We start from the raw sequence: 26,653 nt of genomic DNA on the forward strand, positions 1-26,653 counted from the left end.
ATTGGGTATATGTGTATGCACGCTAAGAGAAACACAGTTCCCACTGACGGGATATATTTATGTACACCGAATAGATGAAACAAAAGAGAAAGAAGTCTGAGAAATAAACATTAAACGCCCTCGAAATGAAAAAAAAAACCCAGGCCCTGTTACTATCAAAGTACCAGGCCATGCACGTAAACCCCGGGGTACTGAACCATGAAACTGTCATGTCCCGTTGCGATCATCACATTCAAACGAAGTCCCCGAACATAAACCCTAAATCAAATACTTTCTCTCCGCGAGATATACCAATAGTCGAGTCATTTTGACTTCCCTAGAACCTTCGATTTGTATCCCTGCTTTTGTAAGGTACAGCCAAGCTATGGCTGAGCAAACAGAGCGATAGTTGAAGCGAATCCGTTCTGGTTTTCTGCCTGTGGTACGAGCTTCCTCTCATTGACTTTCACCATGTTGCTGACGCCCACGGTGTTCAAGTTATACATGAAGAAGTTTTGCGTATTGCCTTCGACGGAAACCATATCGTCCTGACAGGTCTGGGTCTTCAGGCATTCCTGCGTATAGTTCTCGAAGAAGCTGTACAGTCCAGCACCGTAGACCAAAATGTCCTTGGAATCCTTCACACGGAGGCCGATTGACTTGGCGCAAGTGGAACCTTGGGACTTATCAGGGCAGTCATAAACGGGATCCTCGAACGCTGGGTTGACGTCGTAGGGGAGGTAGACCGTTGGGTTGCTCTGATAGTATGGTGTTTCAGTTTGGATCATCCCGAGGAAGACGTTCTTGGTGTTCGTGAGCTGGTACTGATACATGACGTTATGTTCAGAAGCGGTGGCATAGCCCCAGACTGGGCCCTCTTGTGTCTCAATCCACAATCCACGTCCGCTGAAGATAGTGATCTGGCTGAAGTCTTTACGGTCGAGTTCGTGATCAGAAGTCCAGATCCAGTTGTTTTCCATATAAACGGAACCAGTCTTTCCAATGTGCATGAGCATGAAAGCGCTCTCGCAGTTGTGGTTAATCTGCGTACCATCGGCAGATGGATTCTTCTTGCACTGGTCGGATTGAAGCTTAGTACCAGCAGACCCACCAATACGAATATGAACGTCCCACATGCCATTGGTTCCTTTGGTTCCAGGGGCATCAGCCATGTTCCACTGAAGAACAATAGCACCACCAGCTGGGCCAGCGGTTTCCAGGACGAGGTCTGAAAGTTCGACCAATCCAACTTCACCTGGTTTTCCAACCTGAATGACAACCTTTGGATTCTTGGAGTCGGCAAAGAAGGGTCCTTCGGAGATCAAAGTTGCCCAGCATTCACCCACAATCTTGGTATTTGGTGGGATATAAAGTGTAGAAGTGAGCTTGTAGACACCATGATCAAGGAAGATGACCTTGCCGACATTGTTGTTGATCAAGGCTTGAAGAGCAGCAGTGTCGTCGGTCATTCCATCCCCCTTGGCGCCATTCGAGCGGGCAGAAACGATCTGAGCAGCTGGAACATCGGTGTATTGTGGGCGAGACCTCTCGAAAATGTAACCATTGCCGTCGAGAAGGGCGGCTGGCTTTTGAGGCCTTGGGGTAAGGCTTGCTTGAACACGGCTTCCTCCATTTGGAGAATAGACACGCCCTTGACCCCAACTCTCAACTTTGATAGCTCCTCCGGAACCGGCTAAGATGGCACCTCCGTCATTGTTGGCAACGATAACTGGAACGTTGTTGGTTGAAAGATTGTCGATAACCAAAGTACCTCCGGTGATAGGTTGGCTAGTAGACGAGTGGACTGTCTTGATACCGATAGGAGTGTTCGAAATTTTGCTGTCAAGGACAAGGACGGATCCAACAGTTTGAGCTTCGGCACCTCCTGCTGTCATGTCGATACCGACTCCACAGTTCTTGATATCGAGGCTCTTGAAAGTCCAGCCCCAGTTCCAGTTGAGAACCATTGCTGTCTTGACACCTTCGAAGACAAAGTTTCGGGTAGTGAACTGCTGGTTACCGAGGAAAGCACCAAGTTTTCCACCTCTGAAGACGAGATCCGACATGAAACCACCAGAGCCGTTGTCCATAAAAATACCCTGGCTATCGGTATTGCCCTGCAGATTTTTTAGAATTAGTATCATATTCAAAATTTATACATCTGTGGTTTAACTTACCATCTCGAAGCGGATGTTGATGAGGGAAGACGCCTGGGCGACCTGCCAATGAATACCAGTTCCGGATTGTGTCGCGGTCAAGTCGATGACAAAGTTGCGAATGGCACGGAAGAAGCTAGGAACAGTCAATATCGAGAAACTCACATTTGCGAAGAGAAAATTGCTTACTTGTTCTGGTTGGTATACCAGTTGGAGCCGTCACTTTCGTATGGGTCACTATCAAAGACTGCGATTCCAGAGAACGAACCTGCAGCCTTGATAACAGGGAGTGTGGCAGCATCACCAACTAGTTGACTGTAGTAAACAGCAATGATTGGCTTTGTCACGAGATAAGTACCACTTGGGAAATAAATCAATCCAGGTTGGGTGGTTGAAGAATCGCATCCTTTCATACAACGATTACCAGCTTGGATGGCAGCATTGATAGCATCAGAATCATCGGTAACACCGTCACCTTTGGCACCGAAATCTTTAACGTTTCTGAAGACCTGATAAGACTGTGGGTTGCTATTGAAGGCAGCAAGTCCTTGATGTTGAACCTGGCCAAGCCAGTATGGGGAAGCCTGTCGAGGAGCTAACGAAGTTCTATAACAAGATATTAGCAACGTAAAAAAGAAAGAAAGAAATAAAAGCTAGAAGAAAACCTACCGTTGACCAATTGGAGCAGCAGAAGCAATTTGGCCTAGGGCACACAAGGTGCCTAGAAGTCGAAGGAGATGCATCCTGATATTGAGTGAGCGAGATGAGTGTCTGGGAGTTAAAGCTTATTGTTGGGTAGTTGTCGAGCCTCGAAAATCGATTTGATCAAGGAGGTTGAGGTAGCTGTGATGAAGTTTTGTTTGATAAATAGGGAAGGAGGAAGAGAAGACAGAAAAAATATTTTATGTCAGAGAAGCTCAGCAGAAAGTTAACGTCAGCGATGGGGTGTCGACGTCCGGTACTATCCTGCACAACACAGAAGTCTCAATTGAGTAGTTGTTGCAATATGACTTCAACCTCAGCGACAGAATTGCAAGATATGACGTTTAACGTATTCGACCTATTTTTGCAGATATGTTTTAGATATTGGAGGTGTTTCTGTATCAAAAAAAACCTAGAACTGAATCTGGTCTTGTCGGCGAGGAGCTAGGTAGTTGTCGCAGACTGTGCAGCTGTGCTAGTACTCTAAGAACCTGTCGCCTGGACGTTTCCCACAATATTATTCTTCTTCTTTAATTTCGTTTAGATAGTAATTTCGATAGAACTCTCTAGGAGATCTTGAAAATGAATGTTTGATAGATCGTACAACGATAAATCGAATGAATGGAATTGGATCTGTTGTCAAAGCAGATACCGAGTTTTCAAAAAAGAACCGATCAACGTTGTAAAAGAACAATCTACTCAGTAGATAACAAGATGAAACGAAAAGAAAAGAAAAGAAGAACCTCGACGGTAGAAAAGAGAGAGAGAAAAAGCGTACTCTGGGTACTGCACGAAAGGCAAAGACGAAACCAGGTGTTTCTGTGCACGATGGGTTCACCAGCTTTTATATATAATTATAACTTATCTCAGCATGCCGGGCTCCTGCAGGCCTGGCGCTGCAGTCATCAGTAATAATGCATGTCGTCTCAAATAGAAAAAAAGGCGAGTGCAAGCCACCAAAATTCTTCGGAGCAGGGTAAATTTCCCCCAGATCCATGTAATGTATGGGTGCTGGTACCTTGCACCAGAGACATAGGCTCGATTGGCTTGCATTCCGAAAAGTGCTATTTTTGCTGGTTTCTTAGCTTTCGCCCTCCAATTAATTCTCCCTCGAATTCCTCATTGTGTGGTGTTTTGGACCAATGTGAGACTTCAAACAAGCTTGGCTATTTGTTTCGGTGTCGATGCCTCAGTGCAATCCGGTCCGCACGGCCACTCAAGCTATGTAATCAGAATCACTAAATGGCTTGTAAGTAACTGATTTCCTTGATCTCTTCAAGATAATTGGTAAGTATTCTACCGCCAACCGAAAAACCCGCTAACAATACGCGCGGGATCCAAGTTTAGGTACTTCCCTATTTACGTACTCCACATGATTGAAATATAAAAGTTCACGATAGCTCGTGGAGAGTATATTAATATATCAGGCACTCGTCCAAAGCCCTTGTCCGGTGCCCATGTCCAGCGGTTTCTGGTGCACCAGCACAGGCCACTAAGATGGGATGAAGCCCCTAATAGACCCGGTTGCGTCTGCTGCTTCTTGTTCGGAACTTTATTGCCCTGGTCAGCAGAACCGGGCTCTTGGCTCTCCGTCGCACGATGTCAGCCAATCGTTCGTGTTCGCATCCTTGTCACCGCTCAATTCGAGACGGGTTGGGTATCTAAAACGACACTTTTGAAACGATTATAACGATGAGCACACGTCAGAGGCAGGATAAGGCGATCGAGGATAATTTTTTAATATTTCAAGGTTCAAAGTGGAGAGACTATCATGAACTACTCCGGTGAGCCACCGTGGATAACTCAGTCCCCAATAAAGGGGTAGTGAGGCAGCAGTCACGAAACTGGCTCCAGCCGTGCGCGTGCTTGTCACCTTTTCAGGAGGTCGGTGGGATTTCCTGTAGAATATGCCAGCCATCTAATGTATCCTTTTCATCTAGATTTGAAGAATTGAGTACCCGAGGAATGCATGCTCAAGTTTATTGACATAATATATTCCAGGTTTACAGATATCCAGCTGGGATCGATTCCGCTTGACCATATGGTACAATGCATATGGTCTTGTAACCACCCCTTCTAATCAGATGTCGGCATATACATTCCAATGAGCTCCCTTTGTCAGATTATGAACCACAGCATATGGAACATCTATGGTCGTTTGCCCCCGTGGAGCCGCGTCGTAGGTGCCGTCGACCGAAATCATTCAAAAGAAGCTTTCTAGTCCGTTATTGCGCTGCGGGGGCAATTTCTAGCGGCTTAATACTTTTATCCAAAACGTGATAAATTACTTTAATGACCGTGCGGAGAAGATCACTCGACAATGAATCGATCAGGTTAATTCATCCAGAGCAGTTCGACACTTATGGCTTGCCTAAAAGCAATAAGTAGGAAACAAGCTTAACCTTGGGACACAGGGCTTTGGAAAACTGTTTTAGAATGCCGTATCGACCTGCCAGACTTTTCCATTTGCGATCTTGACCGAGACCAAACCTACTCATCGCTGCGATATCCAGAACCCGGTACAATGGCTCCTTCATACTTCAAAGGTTGCAAATGTTACTCAAGACCACTTGCCGGATGAGGAACAACAGGACAACACACCTAACGAATGTTCGAAACAGGTTTACAAAAGACATCGATGCCATTGGCAATACAGACAAAGTTAATTAATAAAAATGTATCATACTTATTCATCATTTATTTGAAGTGTACTTTTATGCTTCCAAGATCTTTGTATTAAAATAATAGAATCTTAGTCGATTGATACTCGTCTCGATTGATCATATTATATTTATTTCAGCACTATAGTATTCGAAACTTCCAGAATTAGGAGTTGCAGGTTCCAACTCTCATTAGTCACGGAGCACTACGGAAGGCAGTGGATCTTAGTCGTGGGAGCTAAGAAATACTTAAGAAGAACCCGGGTACGGGACCAAGAGGGACATTGTTCGTAGGTAATATTTAACGCAGCGAGATATGTCAACCATACTAGTCAACCTTTGACCCGTACTAATATCTTACCGGCATACTCCTCGCGTAGGCTATAAAATGGTGTAACCGGAATTCGAAAAGATATTGTCGATATTCCAACCATGACTTGATAGCAGCCCAGAACTTCAATTGCGTGGATGACATATTGGTCAGCATGAGTATCTTTCACCCCACGCACCTTTGCATAACTTGATTGGCTCTTTTCTCTATCACGGGCGGATCTAGGAACTCGGCATGCATATGTCTGAGTAAGAGACAAATTCAACAAAGTAAGATATTAAAAACCTATTTCCGATTAAGTCAGCCGCCAAAATCCGAAAAAGAGCCACTCACATTGTGCAGGATAGAGTTTGAAGGCCAGCATGGTATGTTCGGATTCTGGTGGGTGAGAAACATGTTAACAATGCAAGCGGCTGTCGGAGTCCTTCTGAGCGTTCGTGATCGATCGTATCTGTTATCACGAGATTCTCTATCGATTTAGGACTATTAAAAAAGATTGTACCGAGACTACGTGTGCAAGGAAAAAAGTATTTATATGCCCGCATTTTCACAAGCTGACTTATCCTTCGATACCATTCTCTCCAAATCGGATCCTTGTCAGGCCGGTTGGGCACAATTGCCGCATCAGGAATAAGCTCAAGTGGTAATTACTAATGCTCCCGGCTTAGTCATAAACAGGAGCACAGCTCCAAGATCTACTCTAAAGACCGTATCTTGAAATCCTCCTGTCAGCCTACTACACGATTCTTCCAGACGAGAAGACCTAGATCTTTAATTCACAATTAATATTCCTTGCGGTTTTCATTTGAATTTCTACTACTGCATGCGCCTGTCGCATTTTCCTCGTTTAGTGGATATTTCCCGATTAACACGGCTTTTCAGGCCATCATTGGGCACAATTTCAATCCAACATCGGCTCGAGTGAAACAGCGAAGTTGATTTCAGTTAAGAAAAGAAAGAAAGAAGAAAAAAAAAGATGGAGGGCCTGGGCGACTTTGGGGACAGTCTGATGACGGACTTTGATAATAGGAACCATATCCCACTATTACCGGAAGATTTCGATATTGACACATGGTTAACGTTATCGACATTTACTGCTCCATTGCCCGAATCCGAGTTAATCCCTGAGGTTAATATTCCAATATCCAACAATTTCAACTCAGATTTGGAACTAGATGCATCGAATACCCTGCAGCCCGCATACGATCTCGGCCAAGCCGGCGTAGACAACTACACGCTGACTAAGGAACAAAGTGATCTTTTGTCCTTCATCGAAGCATTTCCATTTAATACACAGGAAGGATATCCTCTTCAACTAGAAGACTTAGGAGGGCCTCTTGCCGTATCCGAGAATTCTCCGTCTTCTCATGCTTCGAATTCTCGACAAGAAATCCCGGAACCATCTGTTATCCTCGAGCGATACGTTAACGCTTCATCTGAGGACGAATCCGAGGCACCCTTTTCTGCTATTGAGCGCCATATCTCCAACCATACAGGAATGAGCCCTCACGCTAACGGACCCGAATCTCCGATATCACTGGAAATAACCCGTTTCATGGGGTTCGAGGCAGATCCCATGGTGGATTATGATGCAACAGACGGGTCCTCGCTATGTTCGAACACTTCGAATGTCAGCCACATGAGTCGCGCGAATTGCCTGCGTGCGCTTGGCCGTCTGGCAATTGATGCAGACTTTCCTATCACTCAGACACCAAATCGTACGCCGAGTATATGTTCCATCCGCTCATCATCGTCCCTTGCATCCGATGCATGTTCCATACGCACCTCTACGACATCTACGTCGTCCCGTGCCCCTTCAAGGCGGAAACGTACAATGACAAATAACCATAAGACCTCCCGGCGAGCATCTAAGTCCGAAAACCGCTTCTTTTGTACCTTTTGCGGCACAAGTTTTTCGACCAAATCGACCTGGAAACGACACGAAGAGAGTATCCACTTAATGTTGAAGACTTGGACTTGCTCTCCGCATGGTATCATAGTGTCAATGCAACCTAAGAACGTTCTAGGTGTCAATGCCACTAAAGCCCTAGAGTGTGGATATAATACTTGTTGGTTCTGCAATATAGACAAGGAGACCACCAATGTACCCTTCTCTTTTGGCCAAAACCATAGCCTTCAAACTTCGAGAGACGTCCCGGACAGATTCACATCGATGACTTGCTTCTCTCTTGAACAACACTGTTTCTCTCATCCAAACTCCAGGACATGCCACGAAAATTCCGTGGCAGAAAAGACATTCATCCGATTCGACCATTTCGCCCGTCATCTCCGTGACGCTCATAACATCGACGGGCTAAAAACCACGTTCGAGGCGAGTCATGAGAGTAAAGAAGACCCATTGCATGGTGTATTCCAAGTTCTTCCAGGACCAGCGAACTCAAGGTGTGGGTTTTGTGGCGAAACATTTAGCACGTGGTCTGATCGTGTTCATCATATTTCGCACGAATTTTGGTGGAAGAAGAGGAAAATGGAAGAGTGGACTGGCGATTGGGGTTTTGATCGGGAGTGGATGGATCGACTTCAAGATGCAAGATTGCCAGAAGATTTTACGAGCAGCGGACGTAGCGAGAGCCCGGAAGCTATAGTGGCTGGAGAGGATGGAAGGATGATGCTTGATGAGATACCAAGGCCAGCAACACCGCTACTGGTGGAAGTTGGAAAACCGCCAACCTCGATAATGGACACGATTGAAGCCCGTCAGCTCGAGAATCTGGAACCAGGTCCTCTGAGAGAATCCTCTCGGACTGGTCGTTTTCCATGCATTGTTCCTGGTTGTTATAAATCCTTCTGCCTTCGAAAGGACCTACAAAGACACCATAAGACTATCCATGCGGCTAACAAACCAGAATTTTGCTGCCCCGTACCGGATTGTAAGAGGTTTGTCAATGGGTTTACCCGCAAAGATAATCTGAAATATCACATCATGCAATTGCATATTGACCCTAACGCTCCATGTTTCGGCGCAATGCAGAAGATTCTAAAGGGGTTGTAGGATGCAGATTGTACATACGTCGGTTAGCAGTCGAATTAAACGCCTGTGATGAATAGATGAAGACTGTATCATATATTGTACATTAGCGAGCCAATGAATTCTAAAATATAACATTTGAAAATAAATCAACGGTGTATAGTTTTAACCTAGAACATCGTGTTCATGTACACCTCTTCTCGCAGGTGGTCTCGCTTTCATCAATATTCCGACAAATTCTTAGTTTTTCCTTAATCCTCTTGACGTAATCCTTCACTCCAGGCTCAAACCCGGCTGCATTCCTTATCTCGAACCCTCGAAGCTCTATAGATAAAGCTGCAGCACCGGACTGTTGTCTAACCCTAGTCACCAGTTTCGGATACTTCGTGCCCTTCTCTAATTCCAACATGCCCTCATCTAATACCAAGGTATCAAGAGAAACATCCTTCCCGGTGAACTTTTCCCTATTCAGCGCAAAGCTTGCCTCAACATAGTCAACCAGGCCATTGAGACTATTGATGTCGACCACCCTATAGAAGGGAAAAGTTGGAATACGCTTATACTCCGGTATCGTATCCGGTCCAACCGTTTTCATCCGTCGCTGGATTATTTCAACGTGGTACGGCAGAATCAGGATTCTTCCGGAGTCAATGGCGAGTTGTATTGCCAAAGCGATGAAGTTGATGATTTGGTCATTTGTGCCCGAGATACCAGAGACAACTAGATATCGTCCCCTAATATTAGAATAGTACCCATTATAATCCGACCATCCGCCAAATAGCTTTCCGAAGTATGGCCGAATGGATTTATCGATGCAAGTAAAGTGTATCGCGGTCGTGCCTTGTATCAAAACGTCGATTTGCGGTTCTGTCGCAAAGTTCTGGGACTCCCAAGCTTGATAATCCGCCCAAGACTTGAAATCTTTCACATCTAGTAGGTGATATCGTAGTGGTAACCCACGGATCCCTTCTCGCAAGAGGTATGTCGCACTGAATCCCTTATTCTTGGGATCTTGGAGGAGTGCTTCCGTAGCACGGAGGTATGCGAGCGTTCCAGTAGACGGCCTGGACATCCAAAATCCTGGATCGAGCCTATCATTTTCTTCCATGAATTGAACATCCCAGGAGTCATCGTTCTGCTTTAGAGTACGCGAAAAAGGGTCGTGGGTGCCTGTAAGGCAGATATCGGAGTCAACGTGTAGGAAAGAGTAGTGGTTTTCGGTAAGGTACAGTGCAAAGAGGATCTACGCGTGTTATTAGCAAGGGATGAGCTTCGAAACCTTCAATTGAGTCGAAAAACAATCCTACCAAAACGCTCCCACGACCGCCCCGGACCATGCTAACGTCTATCCTTTTGATTCCACCGGCATTCATCTTCATACACGGTTCGTCCAGACAAAGGACAACGTAATTTGACGCTCGACCCCATGGTAGCAGTTTTTCACGTATATTGTGAAGATTATCGAGTGAAAATTCGTCGCCGATGGTGAAAGTTACCGGACGAGCTTTATTAAGCTTCTTTTTCACGAATTTAGCGACCGTGGGAGGTAAATCATCTCGTGGTTCGACAGGTATAGCAACTTTGGAGGCTGGAGATCGAAGGAATAGGTACCAAGCAACGAATATGAAGATGGAAAGGAAGATGAAACGCTGAGCTGGGCGCATTGTATGCGCAATTGTAGAGGAGAGCCTCTCGGGACTAATATCAAGCTAGAAGGAAGAGGACGAGGTCAAAGCTGAGCTGGTGTCATGATAGATGACGTCGCCTGTAATAATACGGTGTAGCTATTGGGTAGTGACTTCCGGGGATGGATCCGTCCGCGGTAACACATTCCGGGACCGGGGAGTTTCAAATTCCAACAAAAACACAAAGCTTTCGCTGAATTAACTCTTCAACGACGACACGTCGATTCGATTCGATTCAAATTCCCGACGCCCCGTATCCCAATAGGTTTCTGCGCTCGAATTCCAAAATTTCGAGGCTTCTATGCGTAATTTTTTATGCATTGGGGCTTTCATCCGGATATCCTTATTCGGTGGTAGAATCTCTTTTTTATCGCTTGATCCGACGAATGCCAACCCTTTATCTGCCAAGGAATTACACATTCACAATGCTTCAAGGTTTAGAATTACGAGAAAAAAGCTCTATTGTGTATGCGAGAGATCATACTCCTCTAATTGATTAGGAAGTTGTCAATATCCGGAGCTTGAATAGCATAAGTTCCGAAAACCCCAAGCTTCAAGCTTCAAGCTCCAAGCTTGGACACAGCAGGGATGTCGGTTCTTTTCTAGACCATTTGATCCCTCTCGAATCACAATCATTATAGTATGACCTAATTCGAAAATGCCCAGCGTTCTAGAAATCTAAGAAATATTCTGGATGTTTTAAGTAACAAGCGCCGCGCCGTCGCCAACCGTCGCCTCCAAAATGCGCATAGATAAATTTAAGTTGCATAATACGGCGGCCTTCTATGTATCCGCTAGCGTTGAATTTTCGCTTGAGAGTCGATATGTCCGATCTACCAAGTCTATGGGGCTTATGGGCTAGGGAGTCCTGTGGGGTCGAATGTAGAGGCTTAGCATCCTGGGGCATCATGCTGGTGCGATTTGAAAGTACCCGCCTATCGGGTCCGATGATACCGACAGCTTGCATGTGTACATGATTCTCGAAGTATATATAGGTGTAGATTCCTTCTGATATCGATTTCGATTCGATCTCAACAGCCATCTACAGTGTAGTATTCAATCCACTCTCTTAAACCCCAAAGAAATTTCCAATTCATCGAAGTCTTTGATTCCTTGATCAATTCACTCCTTTTATACCATTAACATAAAACTCTCTCTACGAATACAAGTCTCCTACAGATACTCCAAAACTCCATAAAAATGCTTTTCTCTACTATCATCGCCTTCCTCCCCCTCCTCGCTCCAGCCTTCGCCAAAATCGACCCAGTCATCGATAAGGATCTCACCTCTCCCTGGGCCGGAAAAGTCGGCCCAGTGCCACGCTTCGAATGCATGTGCGACTGCGGATCTCCGGAAGCCTCTAGGCAGGTCACCACAGAGCTCTGCGAGGGCGCTATCAAACTCGGCCGTAAGCGCGAAATCCGATTGATGGAGGACGGTTCCTGCGCATTCTGGGGTCTCGATGTTAGCATGTTCCCAGAAGAGATTGGAAGCTCTTGGGGCAAAGAAATTTGCACTGAGAAGGGATGCAACGCTACAAGCACTTGCGATTATATTTCTTGCTCTGGGATTGAAAGAACAAAGTGGACTGCGCCCGAACCCGAGCAAGGCGAGGAGACCGCTGAACAAGATGATGCTTAGAACGATGAGAATGTTGGAACGATCAAGTTTTCAGAAGGAGAAATCCCCCATTAGGAAATAATTTTTCTTATCCTTTTTAGTCTAAACCATTAGTGCTATTGTACAGGTTCCATAGAGGGTTAAAAACAATATTAGAACAAGCGTGCAGGATGAATTGTATGTTAATAAAACGTTAATCGTTAATAATTATTGCATTAAAAACCGACTCTATGAGCAAAGACATTAAAGTCCACACTCATGCAGAATCTTTATGATTAGCGAATTAATCATTATGTCTTTGTGTATTCTAATGCAATAATCCTGAAAAGCAATCCTGTCAAAGTCGAAAGCAGGAGAAAAAAGAGAAAAACCTGACAGTATAAAAACGTGTCAAAAAAAATAAAAATAAAAATCCAATCAGTCAAGATGGAGTTTTTAGTGAGAAGTGGCGGGGACCAATGAAACATTAGTCCTGTTAAATGAAGGATTCTTAAACCCCCAAGTTTTGCACCTCCAATTGTCCCAGAGAGCAACGGTCAGATCCAAAGAAGACGCCGCGGGGTCTTTGATATCGCCAATTTGGACCCAGAGCATGTTTCCCGTATACGGCATGACTTCAAGATTCGCTCCATGCTTGGATACTCTTTGGTAACTGATGTTTTGGTTGATGAATCGGTCGGAAACAAGAATTTGTTTGTAGAATTCATAGTGGGTGTCGAAGATGCAGAGGTTGGCAGATGGTACATCGCGATCGATGCAGATTTTGCGCTTCAAAAATTCGCGTATGTCGCTAATATGATCTTCTCGTTTTTGTGGGTTGAAGGGAGTTTCAACGACTCGGAACCAGTTTGGGGTCAACGTAGGAAAATCGTGAAGGAGGGACGTAGAGGCGATTTCAGTTTTGAATTCGGTTTCGAACATTACTTTATATTTATATCCTCGTGTTAGCTTATCTATATATATTACCCGTACTTTGGCAAATTCAGAGACCGTGTAAACTCACCTGGATCGATACCATCCTTACGGATTGTCTTCTCTTTATCTTTATATATAGTTTCATCGATGGCGGATGCGATGGCGTCGTATATGATCTTCTGGACGGACATGACGTGCATAGAACCCCAGAAATCGGCGTTCCAGATGCTCATAACACACCCTAGCCACATATTACGGTCCAATGGCTTCTCATGCTCGCAGCTCATGAGAACGAGAACCCAGAGTCTGTAAAGTGCTCGAACGATACGTTGCTCCTCTTCAACTGTAGGCCAGATTCGAACCCTGTCGGCCTTACCCGGGCGTCGGCCTCCAGCTAAGAGGATTCGACGAACCGCGCCACCATTCTCAGTGGCGTCGCGTCTGTTCAATTCGTGCCCGACTATGTTTCGGTAGACTTTGAGGATGTATCGGTGGTTAGCGGTCAATTTGTCTTTAATGCTATCAATTGGCCTATCGTAGCAGCTGTCGTCCCCTCTCTGCCATTCAGCGATCTCCATCCTTCTGTTTGTGACGTTGTAAGCAACATATTGGTCAATTGCCTCCTTAACGTCTGCTGTCGGGGTATCCCATCTGTTCAAAACTCCACGGTAACAGGCAATCCAGATGCTTTCGCGGGCGTAAATTCGGGAATCTTGAAGGATCCAGTTGGGATTGATATTTTCAAACCTGTCGACGAGGGTATAATAGGTCCTTCGGTACTGAGGGAAGACATTACAGAAGCGTTCAATCGCACTTGGATCTTCGAGGTATGAGAGGAGGGTATATTGGCCCTCTATAGTGAGGTCGTTCAGGCGGTGGCTCATTGTGATAGTTGATCAGTGAGATGATGAGGGGAGAGTTTCGATGATTTATTTATGGTTGGTTGATAGGAGAAGACCTATAAAAGGGATGTATGTGGAGTGTGTGTAAGAAGAGGAAGAAGTAGTAGTAGTAGTAGTTTCTGAAGTTCTATAAGGAAAGCCGAGATGTTGTATCGCTGAAGGGTGATAAGAAACAGTTTAGTCGGAACTTTGGCTACTTTTCTGCTGCTGGATACTTATAGGTACAGTAGGTACAGTCATTGGTAGGTCTAGAACCCAGCGTTAGTATCTAAATTTAAATATACAGAACGATTATTTGGTAGATCTACGATTTACAGAAAAACGTTGTAACCGCGACGGCCGCACTCACGGATGAGGCTGTTTATTAGGGAGTACAGAAGGGCCCCGAGTCGGCCTCACTCGTGTAGATCGAGCGACAATCAGCAAATTATCAATGAGAACGTGTGGACAACGACAACGTTCTGATCGGATTATTTCGTAATCAACTAGAAGAGAATATGAGCGTGGTTTTAATGATAGGCAATCTCAGGGCTAGACGGCGGAAATCACGGGGTTTGACTAGATCAACGCCGTTACTGACGCCATGGAAATCATGAAAGGGAAAAATTGAAGCGCGATGAAATTCTGAATTCTGACACCTAGCATTCCTCGCCTCGAACTTGCCGCGTCCAGACTCTGGGGCATTTATGAGCCCATTCCGGTTAACGTGCAGGAGACGTTGTATTTTGACATCTCTTTTGTGTTGTCACGACGAATCTGTTGCTCTCTAGCCTCGAACGAGATCTAGATCTCACGGCAATAGTGTAAATGTAATGCGATGAGATTAGATATTTGATTAATTATCTATCGGAAATCATGTTCATCTGGAAGAGCGGGATTCCACTCCATAAATTAAAAACTGGTTTTGATTTGATTCTCTGTCGAATCCTGATACGTATATACTCTCCAAACTTTTAGCAACAAAAATCGAGTCCTCTTCAGACTTCCCTTTTCGTCGACAACCCCGAAACGGTATAGTCGCACAAACAACCCCCTGCAACCTCCGCTTCCAACAGCCTTCTCACAACCATATTCCACAGTGTCGTCTACACCCTCCATTTCCCGCAAAACGTCGAAATACTTACACATACTCCAGCCCACGTCAAATTGCTTTCGCATGGCAATGCCACCTTCTATTGCGCTACATAATTATATAACTTGGTAGTCGGATGCCCGCCCAGCCCTTAACTTGCTTATCCTTTCCTACTCCAATCTTTCGTGTCGGATAGTGTACATAAAATTTTGGAAGATTGCGTAAGGGTATGGAATCATGTTCCATTGCATATGTGCATATGGGTATATAAACTAGACTCCTTCGGCGGGCTGCTCTGCAGCCATCTTTCTTTATTTCGTTTCCCCGTTGCACACCTAGCCGTCCGCTATAGTTCCTTTCCGATCTGTCATCCTTTCATTCGACGACGATACCGACACTCTTTTATGATAAAAAACGCCGAAGGTTTCGATATATATTTTTATCTTGAACCGAGTTTATAAATCATTATATACAACAACATGAAGTTCCTTGCTATCGCTGCTGTTGCTCTAGGTCTCGCTGGGTGGGAGGATATATTCTAGATTCCTTAAGACAGTGATTATGAAACTAACGTGAAAATAATTACAAATTCAGCTCTGCCCTAGCCGCCCCACCCCCACCATGCAAAACACCAGCAGTTTTCACAGTCACAAAAAAACTTTCACCAATTCACGTCGTCTATGGGCAGATTATTCCAGAGGTCACTAGGGTTCCCTGCGGAGAAGGTTGTCCACTTCAGATTATAACTGAAACCGTGACTCACCGCAGTGTAAGATCAACTACCCCCCTTTGTTTTAACTGACCCGCTATAAAGGCATACTAATGAATCATGGAAATGTAGTGGACGGGATCTCCTAGAAAAACTATCACTCGTCCGGAAAAAACTACGCTGGTACCGATGTGCGAGGTTATTGTCTCCGTTCCTGAACTAGCGGAAGCTACCGAAACTGGCAAGAAGGATGACTAAATCGCATTAACGGCATGGATAATTGGGGAGATTTCACATAAAGTTTTACAAGGTCTGCATACGGTAGTCGAATTACAACTCTGGGGTTTGCTCGGGCTTCTTAGAAATCTACATGGTATATGGCGTTAGATCTGGAGTTCTCGAGGGATATTTTCTGTACTTTTACAGCTATCAAAATTATCACCCTAAAAGTCTTATTACTAAGCTCATGCATCGTAATTAAATAAACATATAGTGCGGAATAAATGCCGTAAACTCCACTATAGGGACAATGAATGAATTCAAATTGTATACATGTATTCTTTTATGATAAAGAACAGTACCGTGTCTATCGCGAGCCTTCACTTGACAATTAATATACAATTGTCCTCCTGGGCTTCGGTACATAGCAATCAATCAATCTCATACTCCTCCCAATCGAATGACCCAAATCGTGCCAATGGCAAGTGAGGGTACCTCTCTACCGTAGAGAATAATTCCACAATATTAGATCGTATGATAGGTCTCGGCCGATCCTCAGTAGCCGAGAACTTCAATGCGCTAAAACGAACTTCTTCAAGAGGAATTCCCTTTATCATGAGTTTTTCGACCCATTGTTCAATCTTACGCAAATGAGGGTACCAAATCTGTTCTCCCTGCTCAATGTAAGCTTCTTCCTTGGTACGTGTCAACGCTGATGCATAGCCTCTGCCCCTTCGATACTTTTTATATTCGGCTGATTGTAAGTGGCATGGCCAGGGAATTGCAAGCTTCTTTGGTTTTTTTAGGTTCTTGAGTTGGGTATACAACCAAGCCTTACGCACTGCTTTTGGCTGCTTTATAGTGAAAAACGACTTTGATGCTCGTAGAACAAAGTTCTCAAGGCCTGAGAATTCTGAAACGATAACTTGAACTGCTTCTCCGAAGTCATTCTTTAGCATTGTCACTTCTAATGCCGTCAATGTATAACAAAGTGGATGTGCTGGTGACATGTAAATTGGTTTTGCACTGGGGTTGAGTTTTCTGTCTTCCCATATACCGGAATCAAACTGCCCTGCCGTCAACAATTTTGCCGTTGGTGACAAGCAGAGGAGTTTAGCCAAAGTACCGAGTCCAACAATCGTCTGGTAACCTTTATTGATGTTTACCTCTTCCAGGTTAGGGGCTGGAGGGATAGTTCCTCCAACCAATGCGTAGAGTCGGGTATAAGTCATCGGATATTCTAAAAACTCTTGATCGTCCCAAGTAATCATATGCCACAAGTCGTCATTTTTGAGGGCGGCAAAGCCTGGGTTGACATAATCGCTGGAAAATTCGATCGATAATTTTCTGAGCCGCCGATAAAACTGAAACTGCGACACCCTTAGGAGTATCGCGGTCAGTAGATTTACTGTCAGGCTGGATGCGGTATCCAGACATATTTCAAGGTGTGTCACATCCTTGAAATATCGAAGTCTGGATAAATTTTCTTTTAGGGCGCTTGTATCAGCCTCGTAGAGCTGGTCCTCAAGAACTAGATGCCTATTTTTTTCCCCATAAAATTTTTGAGAAGTAGCCGGAGTGTCAGTTATGCATGTACGCGCAGGAAGAAGTTTGCGGGTATGCATTGCATCGGAAAACGGGTGCCGGAGGTCGGATCGGCCTTATAATTATACACAGTAGATCGAAATTCATTGTAGGAGAGGTAGGAACTTACCGGATATATTTGCGATACTCCCGTAGCCTTTGATCGGGGAGAAATAGAGCGAGATTATTGTTGCGAGACTTAACCGTGTGAGCAAGGTGGGGTTGGGATATCTCATTGGTCCATTTTGAACATCTCGCGAAGTTTTTAACAGTTTCGATAGATGAGAAGGAGAGAATGCGATTGCAGAGTCCTAGCGGTAGAATTTCCTTGTTCTCCTCTAGTAAGAAACTGCGCAGATATTCCCTGAGCCTATGTGTGCGGGTTGTTAGTTCCATTGTTTGCAATATATCTTATGTTGGTGAAGATCGATTGAGGGGGGTCTAAAATACAGAGTTGCCTCTCGTGTTCTACAATTTTGAGCATTGATATCTACTAGTATAAATACTTAAGTATTTAGCCCTTAACTAAACAGCTATTATTGTTTCTATAATGTCTTAGAGTGTGTAAGATGCCCGTTCTTAAGTAATTAATTATGCATAATTAATATTGGACAAGGGAAGTTAGGGCCAGGCCAATGCCACCCATATAGCCATAGCCAGGTGACAGTCAAACAAATCTCAAAGGCTACTACCCCTCATAAGCTGGGTCACATTCCTTCCATATGAACTGATGAGCCCTATTCATCCTATTGTCCTTGGTAATGTTACAAGTAGCCCATTTGCGCATGCTGTGCCACTGTCCTACCGGTTTCCACCCATTAAACTGGACCCTTTCTAAAGGCAATTGACATTTTCGCCAATACAAAATCCACTTTTCGAGTTCCGGTATCCCGAGCATTATCATATCGGAATCAGTCTGATCACTTGCCATCCACTTCCCAAGAGTCTTGCGAAATGTATTTCGAAGGGGTGAAGGACAGTTTGGGTTTTTTACTTTTGGCCAAGGAATAGATACGAATTTCAGTTTCTTCATATCTAGCAGTCCATCGTATGTTTCCAAAAAGGCATCCGGATCGATGACCGCCGTTCTATATCTTGTCTGGTCGAGAACAAGATCAAGCTCTTCAAGGTTTGGGAAGCATTCAGCTAGGTATTTGAGTTTTCCGCCAAACGGATAACCGGTTATTTTTATGCTGAGGAACCTAACGCCATAAAAGATGGCATTAGGAACCGTGGGCTCTGTGGTCGGTTTTGGCACACAAGAGCTCCATTTTCGTCCTTCCTCTTCATCCTCGAAATCTTTTGGAAAGGTAACGGGTTCGGTGATTACCATCCTGTTCAGCCTGCTAGCTTGGGATAGGAATTGATAATATGGTAACTGTTTTCCTATTCTCTGAGGAGAGATACTGACAGCCGCCTCTTGTAGGCTCATAGGAGGAGTGATATCGATGACTTCTCCGGGTTGAACTACCCCTCCGAGAAAGAGTTGGTCCCGTTGTTGGGATCTCGAATACCAATCCTTTCGGTCTTGTGCCGAAATCTGGGTGTCACATATTTCAGCCTCTAGGGAGAGAAATCTGACATTATGATAGAACGGGCATTTCGAAATCCACTTGAAAGCCGTTAGGAACAGAGTAGTTTCTGCATCCCTATGGGCTATGAGTGTAACCGACAATTTGTTGACAGCTGGGAAGATGTGAAGTTCCGTGAGAACTTCTGCGAGGGAATCCGTGAACCCCGGTTGGATAGATTGTAGCTCAAGACGTAATTTAAGATGGCTATTGTATTTTTTTCGGACCAGAGGAGAAAAGACGTTAATATTATGTAAAGGATATTGGATCTGGGGAAGCGCTAAGACAACATGCAACAGGGATGAGATGCAACAATATACCGAAGATGTTGGACTCGCTGACCGAGAAGACCACCTCTTTTGAACAATTGCACTTTTTCACGGGATAACACTGAGGAATAAAAAAGAAATGGGAGAGAAACATCGTGAAAGAACTGTGAGCATTGAGAAAAATATTTGATTGTGGTTATGTCTAGGTGTAACAATATCGATTCGAAAAGCTCTGGTGGTAAAGTTGAGAGATGTGTTGGGAGTGACATTTTGTTGTAGGAATATCGAGGAATGAATGACGAAACAGGAGGGGATGATAATGAAGAAATTGAAAGATTGCTGAAAGAACCAGAGGATGGGGTTTTGTAGTTTTCTTCCAAGGGGCTCTATACATACGTATTCAGGAATTTAGCTTTGAAAAGACAAAAAAAAAAAAAGAATTACAAAATCTCTAACACTTCTTCGTGATGCAGATGGATTATTGCGAAAATCCGGGGAAGCTTACCCATGCACGCTTATGGAGCTAAGCGGTACCCGCTTCGATACCAAGACGGCACTAGCTTCCTAGCCTAGGATAGGAGCTCGAGAAGGGGACTTGGCTCATAGAAATATCGATGTGAAGTAGATGAATTGAGCCTCGACTCAGGCTACCGACCCACAGCCAAGGCGCAGAGTTCCGAATGAAGGTTATTATTACAAAGGGAAACGTACCCCGGATCCAGTGCTGCAGGGAACTTTGCCGTGGACCGTAAGGGGATCGACTTCGGAAGGCCTAGCTTGGTGTGTCCATTTGACGAACTGCTTCGTTTCAAGGAAGCAGGAGAGTTCGAAGTATTCGACGTCTGGAACAGTTCCCCTAGGGTGAATGAAAAACCCATCGAAGATAGCTGATGTCAGTCTGACACCGGACTTGTACCACTTATCCATCAGCTCGTTGAGTTCCTTTGGGCAGAGGCGATAGATAGCATCGATAGACTTCATGTCGGCTTTATTCGGTCCCAGAACGGGAGGGCACGGTAGGACCAGATCCCTCAATTTTTTCAACTTTATGATGGGATCTAAACTGGATGAGTAGACGCAATCACCTCGAAGGGCGTAACCCCACCAGTGGCCGAAGCCATCAATTTGAAGACGATGCAAGTTTGGGAAATTCTCCACAACTTTTTCTAGAATGGATGGAAGAGAATCGGTGTACTCTTTCAACCCAATTCGGAGTCGCGAGACGTTAGGAAACATAGCCGGCTCCGTGCTCAAAAACTTTGATGGAGGCATCCACTCCTCAATATCAAGATAGCTGAGTTTTGGAGCCATGGAAAGGAATTTGTAGTAGATTCCTGCCGAGCCTAGACCTTCATCAACTTTGATGGTAGCAAATTTGAGTTCTGGAGGAGCAGGAATTGAGAGCCCGATTAAATTACTCGCCTGCGCTGTTGTAACAGGGTCACCGAAAAAGTCTTGCTGATCTTTAGGTAGCTTAAGGTACCAGTTATGATGCCCCCATGGCGTCTTTTCCTTGTATTCGAATCTCAGAGTGAGGTGGGTCAAGCATTGAAAAAACTTGGCCCTAGACAGCTCACGGAGAGATCCAATGATCGTGGTAGCTTCGACCCAAGGGTGGAGGATAAAGTGCAACTCTAATCTAGTCACATGGGGGTATTCTTTGATCTCGAAGAAGAAGTGATGCGCCCACCGCATATCAGTCAACTCAATTTTGATATGCCTACGTATTAAAAAACAAAAAATTAGCAAAATACCACCGAATTGAGGAAACTAGAATTCGAAAGAAGGGGATATACTTAAGGAACCGACGGAGATGAGGACTCTCCCTTTTGAAGCCCTGGACTGAGACTGGCGTAATTACGGCAAACTCGAAGAGAGACTTGACTGCTAAAAAGCGGCTGGCTCGCGAGACAAGACTGAACCTCATGAGGGACCTCTGCGGGAGGTAAGATAGAATCTTATCCCAAAGAGGCTTATCCAACCCTCGAAAGGAGACAAATTCAAGCCTCTTGGAGATAAGGCAGGTTGGCCAGCGGACATCCGCTCTAGGTCCATTCCAGACATCTGGTCTCGAAGCACCCCAGCCACCACGAGCCTGGCTGATGCCAAGAGCTTTAAAGCCGTAGTACCTGTTTTGGCGAAATGCAGCGTTACGGTCCTCAGGCGTACCTGGTAAAGGCAAAAGGCTGCGTTTAAATTCACCTAAGTTGCCATAATCGGTATCTGGAGGGGGAGGACAAGCCGGAGGGGGAGGGGGAGGAGAGGGAGGACAAGCCGGAGGGGGGGGAGGAGGAGAATCTGATCGTTTATCCATTTTGAACGCGACTTCGATGAGATTGGAGTGATTGAGAAGCTTTGACACGAAGATATGGGTAACGAGTAGCGATGATGATGAAGAAACTAGCGGATAAGTGTTTGTGAGAGATAGTATGAAGGTCGCGTGCGTGGGGAGCCGAGAGCTGTTGAAGCATTAAGGTGACGTTTTTGATATTCCCAGGAGCTAGTAGGTAGTAGTGGGCTAGGCAGTTAATACACCTGGGGATGCCTATTTCAAAGCTCACAGCAACCTCAAATAATATATCTCTAGTATTCTATTCCTGACATTATAACTTCGATTTAGGAGGTATCCAAGATCGAAAAGTTGATTTCTCAAGATCTCAAGACTTCACACAACAAATTGTTTTGTTGCATTTTGAACCGTTTTACTGCTTGTACAGCTTGTATTAAGCTTGAAAGACTTGATATTCAAACTAAAATAAGACCGTGACAAATCCGCTCATGTCTTTTGCGCTAAATCGAAAGTCTGCTAGGAACCCGTACAGTATTTATCGGCATTGGCACATAAACTTCTCGAATCTTGTAAAGTGCTTCTAACGTAACCATTTAGCTAAGCTTGGAGCCAGCTTTGTGCACTGATTATCACACCCAACCTTAGAACTAGGAAGTCAACATGTTTATCAGTAGCAGCTCCTCAGCAAGTACTCAGAATGCTACGTACGCGGTACCGGTGCAAAGTAGACGATGTGATATGCATGGCAGAGCAGTTGCTAGCTACTTAAGTAGTCATCCATTTACAGACTCGAATTATGTTGCACGCACAGGCGCATGTACACATATATGTCAGAATCCACAATACAACAGCATTTGTTGTATTGAGTTTGACCAGGATTGATCCCGAGACGCCGAAGCATGATACGTACTCGCAGACGTACATTAATCAAAGTATATATGTGCAACAGCTTACTATTAAATCTAGCCATATAACAGAGAAAGCTGCAGAGATATATATTTAAATGAGCTACGAAGTTCTGCCAAAAAAACAAACAATCGCTGAGGCAGCACCGGTGCTTTCCAAATTATTATAGTATCATGGCTTTGCCGCACGACCAATACGACGAGCGGCCAGTCCTCTACAATACAAGCCACCAAGCTTGAAAGGAGAATGAGGTCAGCCAACTAGCGATTTATACATCCTGAGTAGTATTCTAACCGAACGTGGCAGGAGGGCAACATAGGCTATGCGCCTAGCTATGTTACCGTAATCAACAGGGTTCATAAATTCGCCATGATTCTAAACGCTAGAAGATTGGCTGGGAGATCGGAACATTAGCATATATTTCAGCACCCGCCTACTAACTAGACTAGCATATATACATATGTCCTAAATATTAAATTTGGATCCGTGGAAGAATTCCTCGCCGCAGAAATGTACCTTGATTGTGGTTCCCCAATTTCTAGGCTGGTGGAGATCAAAGATCCAGCATTACGTATTTTCAGGGGGTCGCACACGAGTAACCCTCAAACTTTCATCTGTCAAAATATCTTACAAACATAAACATATATATCTTTTAAAAATGGTTACGAGACAAGTTAAAAAGGAAAAACAATCACACGTACAGCCCAAAGAACTTTCAATAGGGACACTTGCGTTCCCTTATTCTAAGCTTTGTGGTGCCACTCACCCATTAAGAACCGACTAATAATAATAACTATGTAATAATATTTAAGTTTTATTATAATTAAAAAAATCAATTTTTTTTATATACAAAAATTATATTTTTGAGAAATGTAAAAAATAGCTCGAGTATTCTTTAGGTCCCCTGAGTTAGTTTTTGATTAATTCCAATAAAATTCGAGTGCTGCATACCATATTCGATCTTGAAAAACGGTATAACTGGGCGTATCATTGGATCCATGGATTCTTTAGGCGAATTAATCCACTACATGAGGCATGAGTACATAGATGGATATGGAATTTTCTCTGCCTCAAGAGCCCTGGATTCGAGCAGGGATTTTTGGGCAAATAGATCCTGGCTTACATGGGCGTGCCAGTGTACCTCAAGCTGATGTATTCAAAGCCAGCAGGTTTATAAATTTAAACTATTTCATAGATACCTCCTAATCGCCGTTTACTTACACGTACTAAGGAATAATCGATTTTCAGATTGTGCATGCTGTACAACGTGAAACCAAATTATATTAACTAATACTTATAGGCAGGCCACTGTGTAGCTGCACGATGTTTTGATATGGACTTAGATTCTAGACTTCCTCCGTGGCGTGCAATATTGAGTCCCAGTGAAACGAAGCACTCAATTAGATATCGACGATGCAGCGAAAAGCCAATTGAAAGGCCAATCATATTCCCAGGTGTATTTGGTGATTATGAAATTCTGACTAGTTGATCTTACAATCGGGATGGCCATAAGCTGCATGATATTATGGTTTTGCAATCGCAGGTGGTGTCTTTGTAAAATTTAGCAAACCGACTTGAGAGAAAATGCTTCACAGTGGTACCCCAGCCTAAGCCGGGAACAATTATAGTGCCTGTTAGAGATTTTGTGACAACTAAGATAAAAACTGGTGGATACCTTCATACCTAGCACTTATCTAAGTATTCAGTAAGTTTATACACGAGCTAAGAAGCCGACAGATGCATTGCACTAGCCATGTATGCACTGATCCCTATAGCTTACGTAAATTCGCTCTTGTATACGTACGTGTGCGTCTACAAACAATCCGCTCTACAATTGAGCAATTGAGTCGAACCATAGTATTTGCCAAAAAAAAAAAAAAAAAAAGACTAGGATATATTAGTGACAAGGGATTCTCCCGTAAGTAGCAGGGGAGTCAGAATTCGATGCAATGAGCATCGGAGGACTTATCAGTATTAGTCTGAGCTGAGGGGAGAATGCAATGCTGGTGGCCATGATGCATGATGTCATTGATCAGTATTAGTACCTCGTCTGATCTTTGGCCCAGTTACGGACAGCTCCACTGCATTCCCCGTTGCAATTGCGGGCCACCAACCACGCCGCAGACCACCAACACACCACCACCACCAACAATATCACCACCAATATCACCACCACCATTTCTACATCGACCTTGACTCGACCTCTCCTCAAAGACTATCCAACTTCTGACAAAGACCAACCTCCGCTTCAAATAATTAAATATCTCGACCGTATCATATCCATACGCTTTACTATCGCATTCTGGTCGCTTGAATACCACTTCGTCTGTTTTATCATTTGCTCTCGTTGGCTGTGAAGAAATCGGTTGTACCAGCTACACCAACTACTTGACAACGACACCAGCCCCGCCATAAGCAGCCATGTCCCACTCCCCACCACCACTTCACGGACCCGAGGCTAAACGGCCCAAAGGTTTCTTTTCTCTCTCCTCTTCATCTTCTCATAGCTCAATCAGACACTAACATATGTTACTCCAGGAATCCTCAAGAATCCCTCCTTCTCCGAAACCCCTCCCCTCTCCACTCCATCTCGCGAATCGGTTCCCACCCCTCACTCCGTGACTCTCCCAGAACCAGATCATCCCAATACCGCCGACAAAGACCTTACCATTCAAAACACTCTCCAAAATGCAGGCCGTCGCCGTTCTTCATCCTTCCTCGGTCGCTCAAACTCTTCTTCTTCTCGTCGGCAATCCCTTCAATCCCGCACGAACTCTACATCCGGCGAGCCAGGTGAGCCAGGCGATCCAAGCGACTCCCCACAGTTAAAATGGGACGAAGCAAACCTTTACCTCAACGAACAACAAAAGTCATCTACCATGAAAATAACTGAACCAAAGACTCCATACGCCAAGACTTACGACCCTCTAGAAGACGCTGAGGAAATTAAGCGAATTGAGGCTGAAGAGGCCGCTGGACGAGCCGAAGGTGCCATAGCAGAGGATGATATCCCTGTTCAGCTACTCGACGCCAATAAGCTTGATGTTGATGAGTTAGACAAGGCTAAAGGAAAGGATCACTCTGGTGGATCTGGCCCGGAACTCATCGGCAAGAAGCCTAGAGGGCTTTTCCAAGATGATGAGATACCTGGGTTAGACATTGGTGAGCCAGAGGAAGATTTGGATACATTGAAACATAAAAACTTGAGTGGAAAGCAAGTAGTACTGGAGGACGACGGGAAACATGGAGGAGATGATCGAGAAGACGAAGATGGCGAGGTTGAAGGAGAAGGCGAGGGGTCCGAAGCCAAGAAACATAAGGAATTCATGGAGATGAGGAAGAGACATTATGAAATGAAAGACGTCAAGGGGTTGCTCGGGTAGGTTCTCAACAATACCTCGATTCCAGATGAGCCAGTTACTAACTATGAAATAGACATCCTGAGGATATAGATGTGGACGATGAGGATGATGATGGTGACGTCAAGCTAAAAGATGCTCCGGACGGCAGATAAGCGACTAAATCCGATACCATTGACGTTACTATTCTTCCTTACTTTCGATGCACTATCTTTTTTTTTTTTTCCTTGTGATGTCCGTTGTACATCTTTCCGGCTCAAGCACAGTATCTTTTGCTCGCGCGAAAATATGATTCTAGTGGTTTAGAAAGGGAAAAGAGAAGACGATAGCAGTACAGACGGACGGGCGGACCAAACGGGGTATCCTCTTCTCTTTTTTTCCCCTCCTGTGCGTCTCCTATCTATGAGCTTGAGAGCATTTTGCATTCGAATTGCTCTGCTTATTATTATTCTTTCCTATGTATAATCCTTTTACTCCCCTGGTTTTTGTCCTATTGCGACTAGCTAGCCTTCGCTTCGCTTCACTCTTGTTTTGCTATTAATTCATGTTCGTTTCTCTCGAATATTGAAGGGAAAAAACAGAAAACCTGGCAACAGTGTCGAATAGAAAATGAACCTCATCTCTTGTTCTGATCCTAGTGGTCCTAGAATTCTAGAAGGTATTTCGAGAGTGACAATATTAAGATACTCTTGGGCATGTGTCAAGGCCTGCCACACTCCCTGCTATCCGAAGCGG

The 26,653-nt window shown here is 44.5% G+C and overlaps 9 protein-coding genes across 9 annotated transcripts; 4 read left to right on the forward strand and 5 right to left on the reverse strand.

The window, feature by feature from the left end:
• Positions 1-362: 362 nt before the first annotated feature.
• On the reverse strand, positions 363-2,878 carry AOL_s00054g121 (uncharacterized protein; the record flags this gene model as incomplete). The annotated part of the gene is made up of 4 exons (XM_011121437.1): positions 363-2,096; positions 2,157-2,271; positions 2,325-2,741; positions 2,805-2,878. The coding sequence occupies 4 exons, from the start codon at positions 2,876-2,878 to the stop codon at positions 363-365; spliced, it is 2,340 nt and encodes a 779-aa protein (XP_011119739.1).
• Positions 2,879-6,804: 3,926 nt separating this feature from the next.
• Positions 6,805-8,841, forward strand: AOL_s00054g122 (uncharacterized protein; the record flags this gene model as incomplete). The annotated part of the gene is made up of 1 exon (XM_011121438.1): positions 6,805-8,841. One exon carries the CDS (start codon positions 6,805-6,807, stop codon positions 8,839-8,841), a length of 2,037 nt encoding a protein of 678 aa, XP_011119740.1.
• Positions 8,842-9,001: 160 nt separating this feature from the next.
• On the reverse strand, positions 9,002-10,481 carry AOL_s00054g123 (uncharacterized protein; the record flags this gene model as incomplete). The annotated part of the gene is made up of 2 exons (XM_011121439.1): positions 9,002-10,060; positions 10,125-10,481. The coding sequence occupies 2 exons, from the start codon at positions 10,479-10,481 to the stop codon at positions 9,002-9,004; spliced, it is 1,416 nt and encodes a 471-aa protein (XP_011119741.1).
• A 1,221-nt stretch (positions 10,482-11,702) lies between these two features.
• AOL_s00054g124 (uncharacterized protein) lies at positions 11,703-12,143 on the forward strand (the record flags this gene model as incomplete). The annotated part of the gene is made up of 1 exon (XM_011121440.1): positions 11,703-12,143. The coding sequence occupies one exon, from the start codon at positions 11,703-11,705 to the stop codon at positions 12,141-12,143; it is 441 nt and encodes a 146-aa protein (XP_011119742.1).
• A 414-nt stretch (positions 12,144-12,557) lies between these two features.
• On the reverse strand, positions 12,558-13,921 carry AOL_s00054g125 (uncharacterized protein; the record flags this gene model as incomplete). Its single annotated transcript, XM_011121441.1, has 2 exons — positions 12,558-13,045; positions 13,126-13,921. The coding sequence occupies 2 exons, from the start codon at positions 13,919-13,921 to the stop codon at positions 12,558-12,560; spliced, it is 1,284 nt and encodes a 427-aa protein (XP_011119743.1).
• Positions 13,922-15,490: 1,569 nt separating this feature from the next.
• On the forward strand, positions 15,491-15,978 carry AOL_s00054g126 (uncharacterized protein; the record flags this gene model as incomplete). The annotated part of the gene is made up of 3 exons (XM_011121442.1): positions 15,491-15,534; positions 15,606-15,780; positions 15,853-15,978. The coding sequence occupies 3 exons, from the start codon at positions 15,491-15,493 to the stop codon at positions 15,976-15,978; spliced, it is 345 nt and encodes a 114-aa protein (XP_011119744.1).
• Positions 15,979-16,370: 392 nt separating this feature from the next.
• On the reverse strand, positions 16,371-17,919 carry AOL_s00054g127 (uncharacterized protein; the record flags this gene model as incomplete). Its single annotated transcript, XM_011121443.1, has 2 exons — positions 16,371-17,478; positions 17,654-17,919. The coding sequence occupies 2 exons, from the start codon at positions 17,917-17,919 to the stop codon at positions 16,371-16,373; spliced, it is 1,374 nt and encodes a 457-aa protein (XP_011119745.1).
• Positions 17,920-18,211: 292 nt separating this feature from the next.
• Positions 18,212-21,677, reverse strand: AOL_s00054g128 (uncharacterized protein; the record flags this gene model as incomplete). The annotated part of the gene is made up of 4 exons (XM_011121444.1): positions 18,212-19,301; positions 19,415-19,749; positions 20,075-21,083; positions 21,160-21,677. The coding sequence occupies 4 exons, from the start codon at positions 21,675-21,677 to the stop codon at positions 18,212-18,214; spliced, it is 2,952 nt and encodes a 983-aa protein (XP_011119746.1).
• A 3,761-nt stretch (positions 21,678-25,438) lies between these two features.
• On the forward strand, positions 25,439-26,073 carry AOL_s00054g129 (uncharacterized protein; the record flags this gene model as incomplete). The annotated part of the gene is made up of 2 exons (XM_011121445.1): positions 25,439-25,938; positions 25,995-26,073. The coding sequence occupies 2 exons, from the start codon at positions 25,439-25,441 to the stop codon at positions 26,071-26,073; spliced, it is 579 nt and encodes a 192-aa protein (XP_011119747.1).
• Positions 26,074-26,653: the final 580 nt, after the last annotated feature.

Source organism: Orbilia oligospora, assembly GCF_000225545.1.
Source record: "Orbilia oligospora ATCC 24927 unplaced genomic scaffold scaffold00054, whole genome shotgun sequence".
Lineage (NCBI taxonomy): Eukaryota > Fungi > Ascomycota > Orbiliomycetes > Orbiliales > Orbiliaceae > Orbilia > Orbilia oligospora.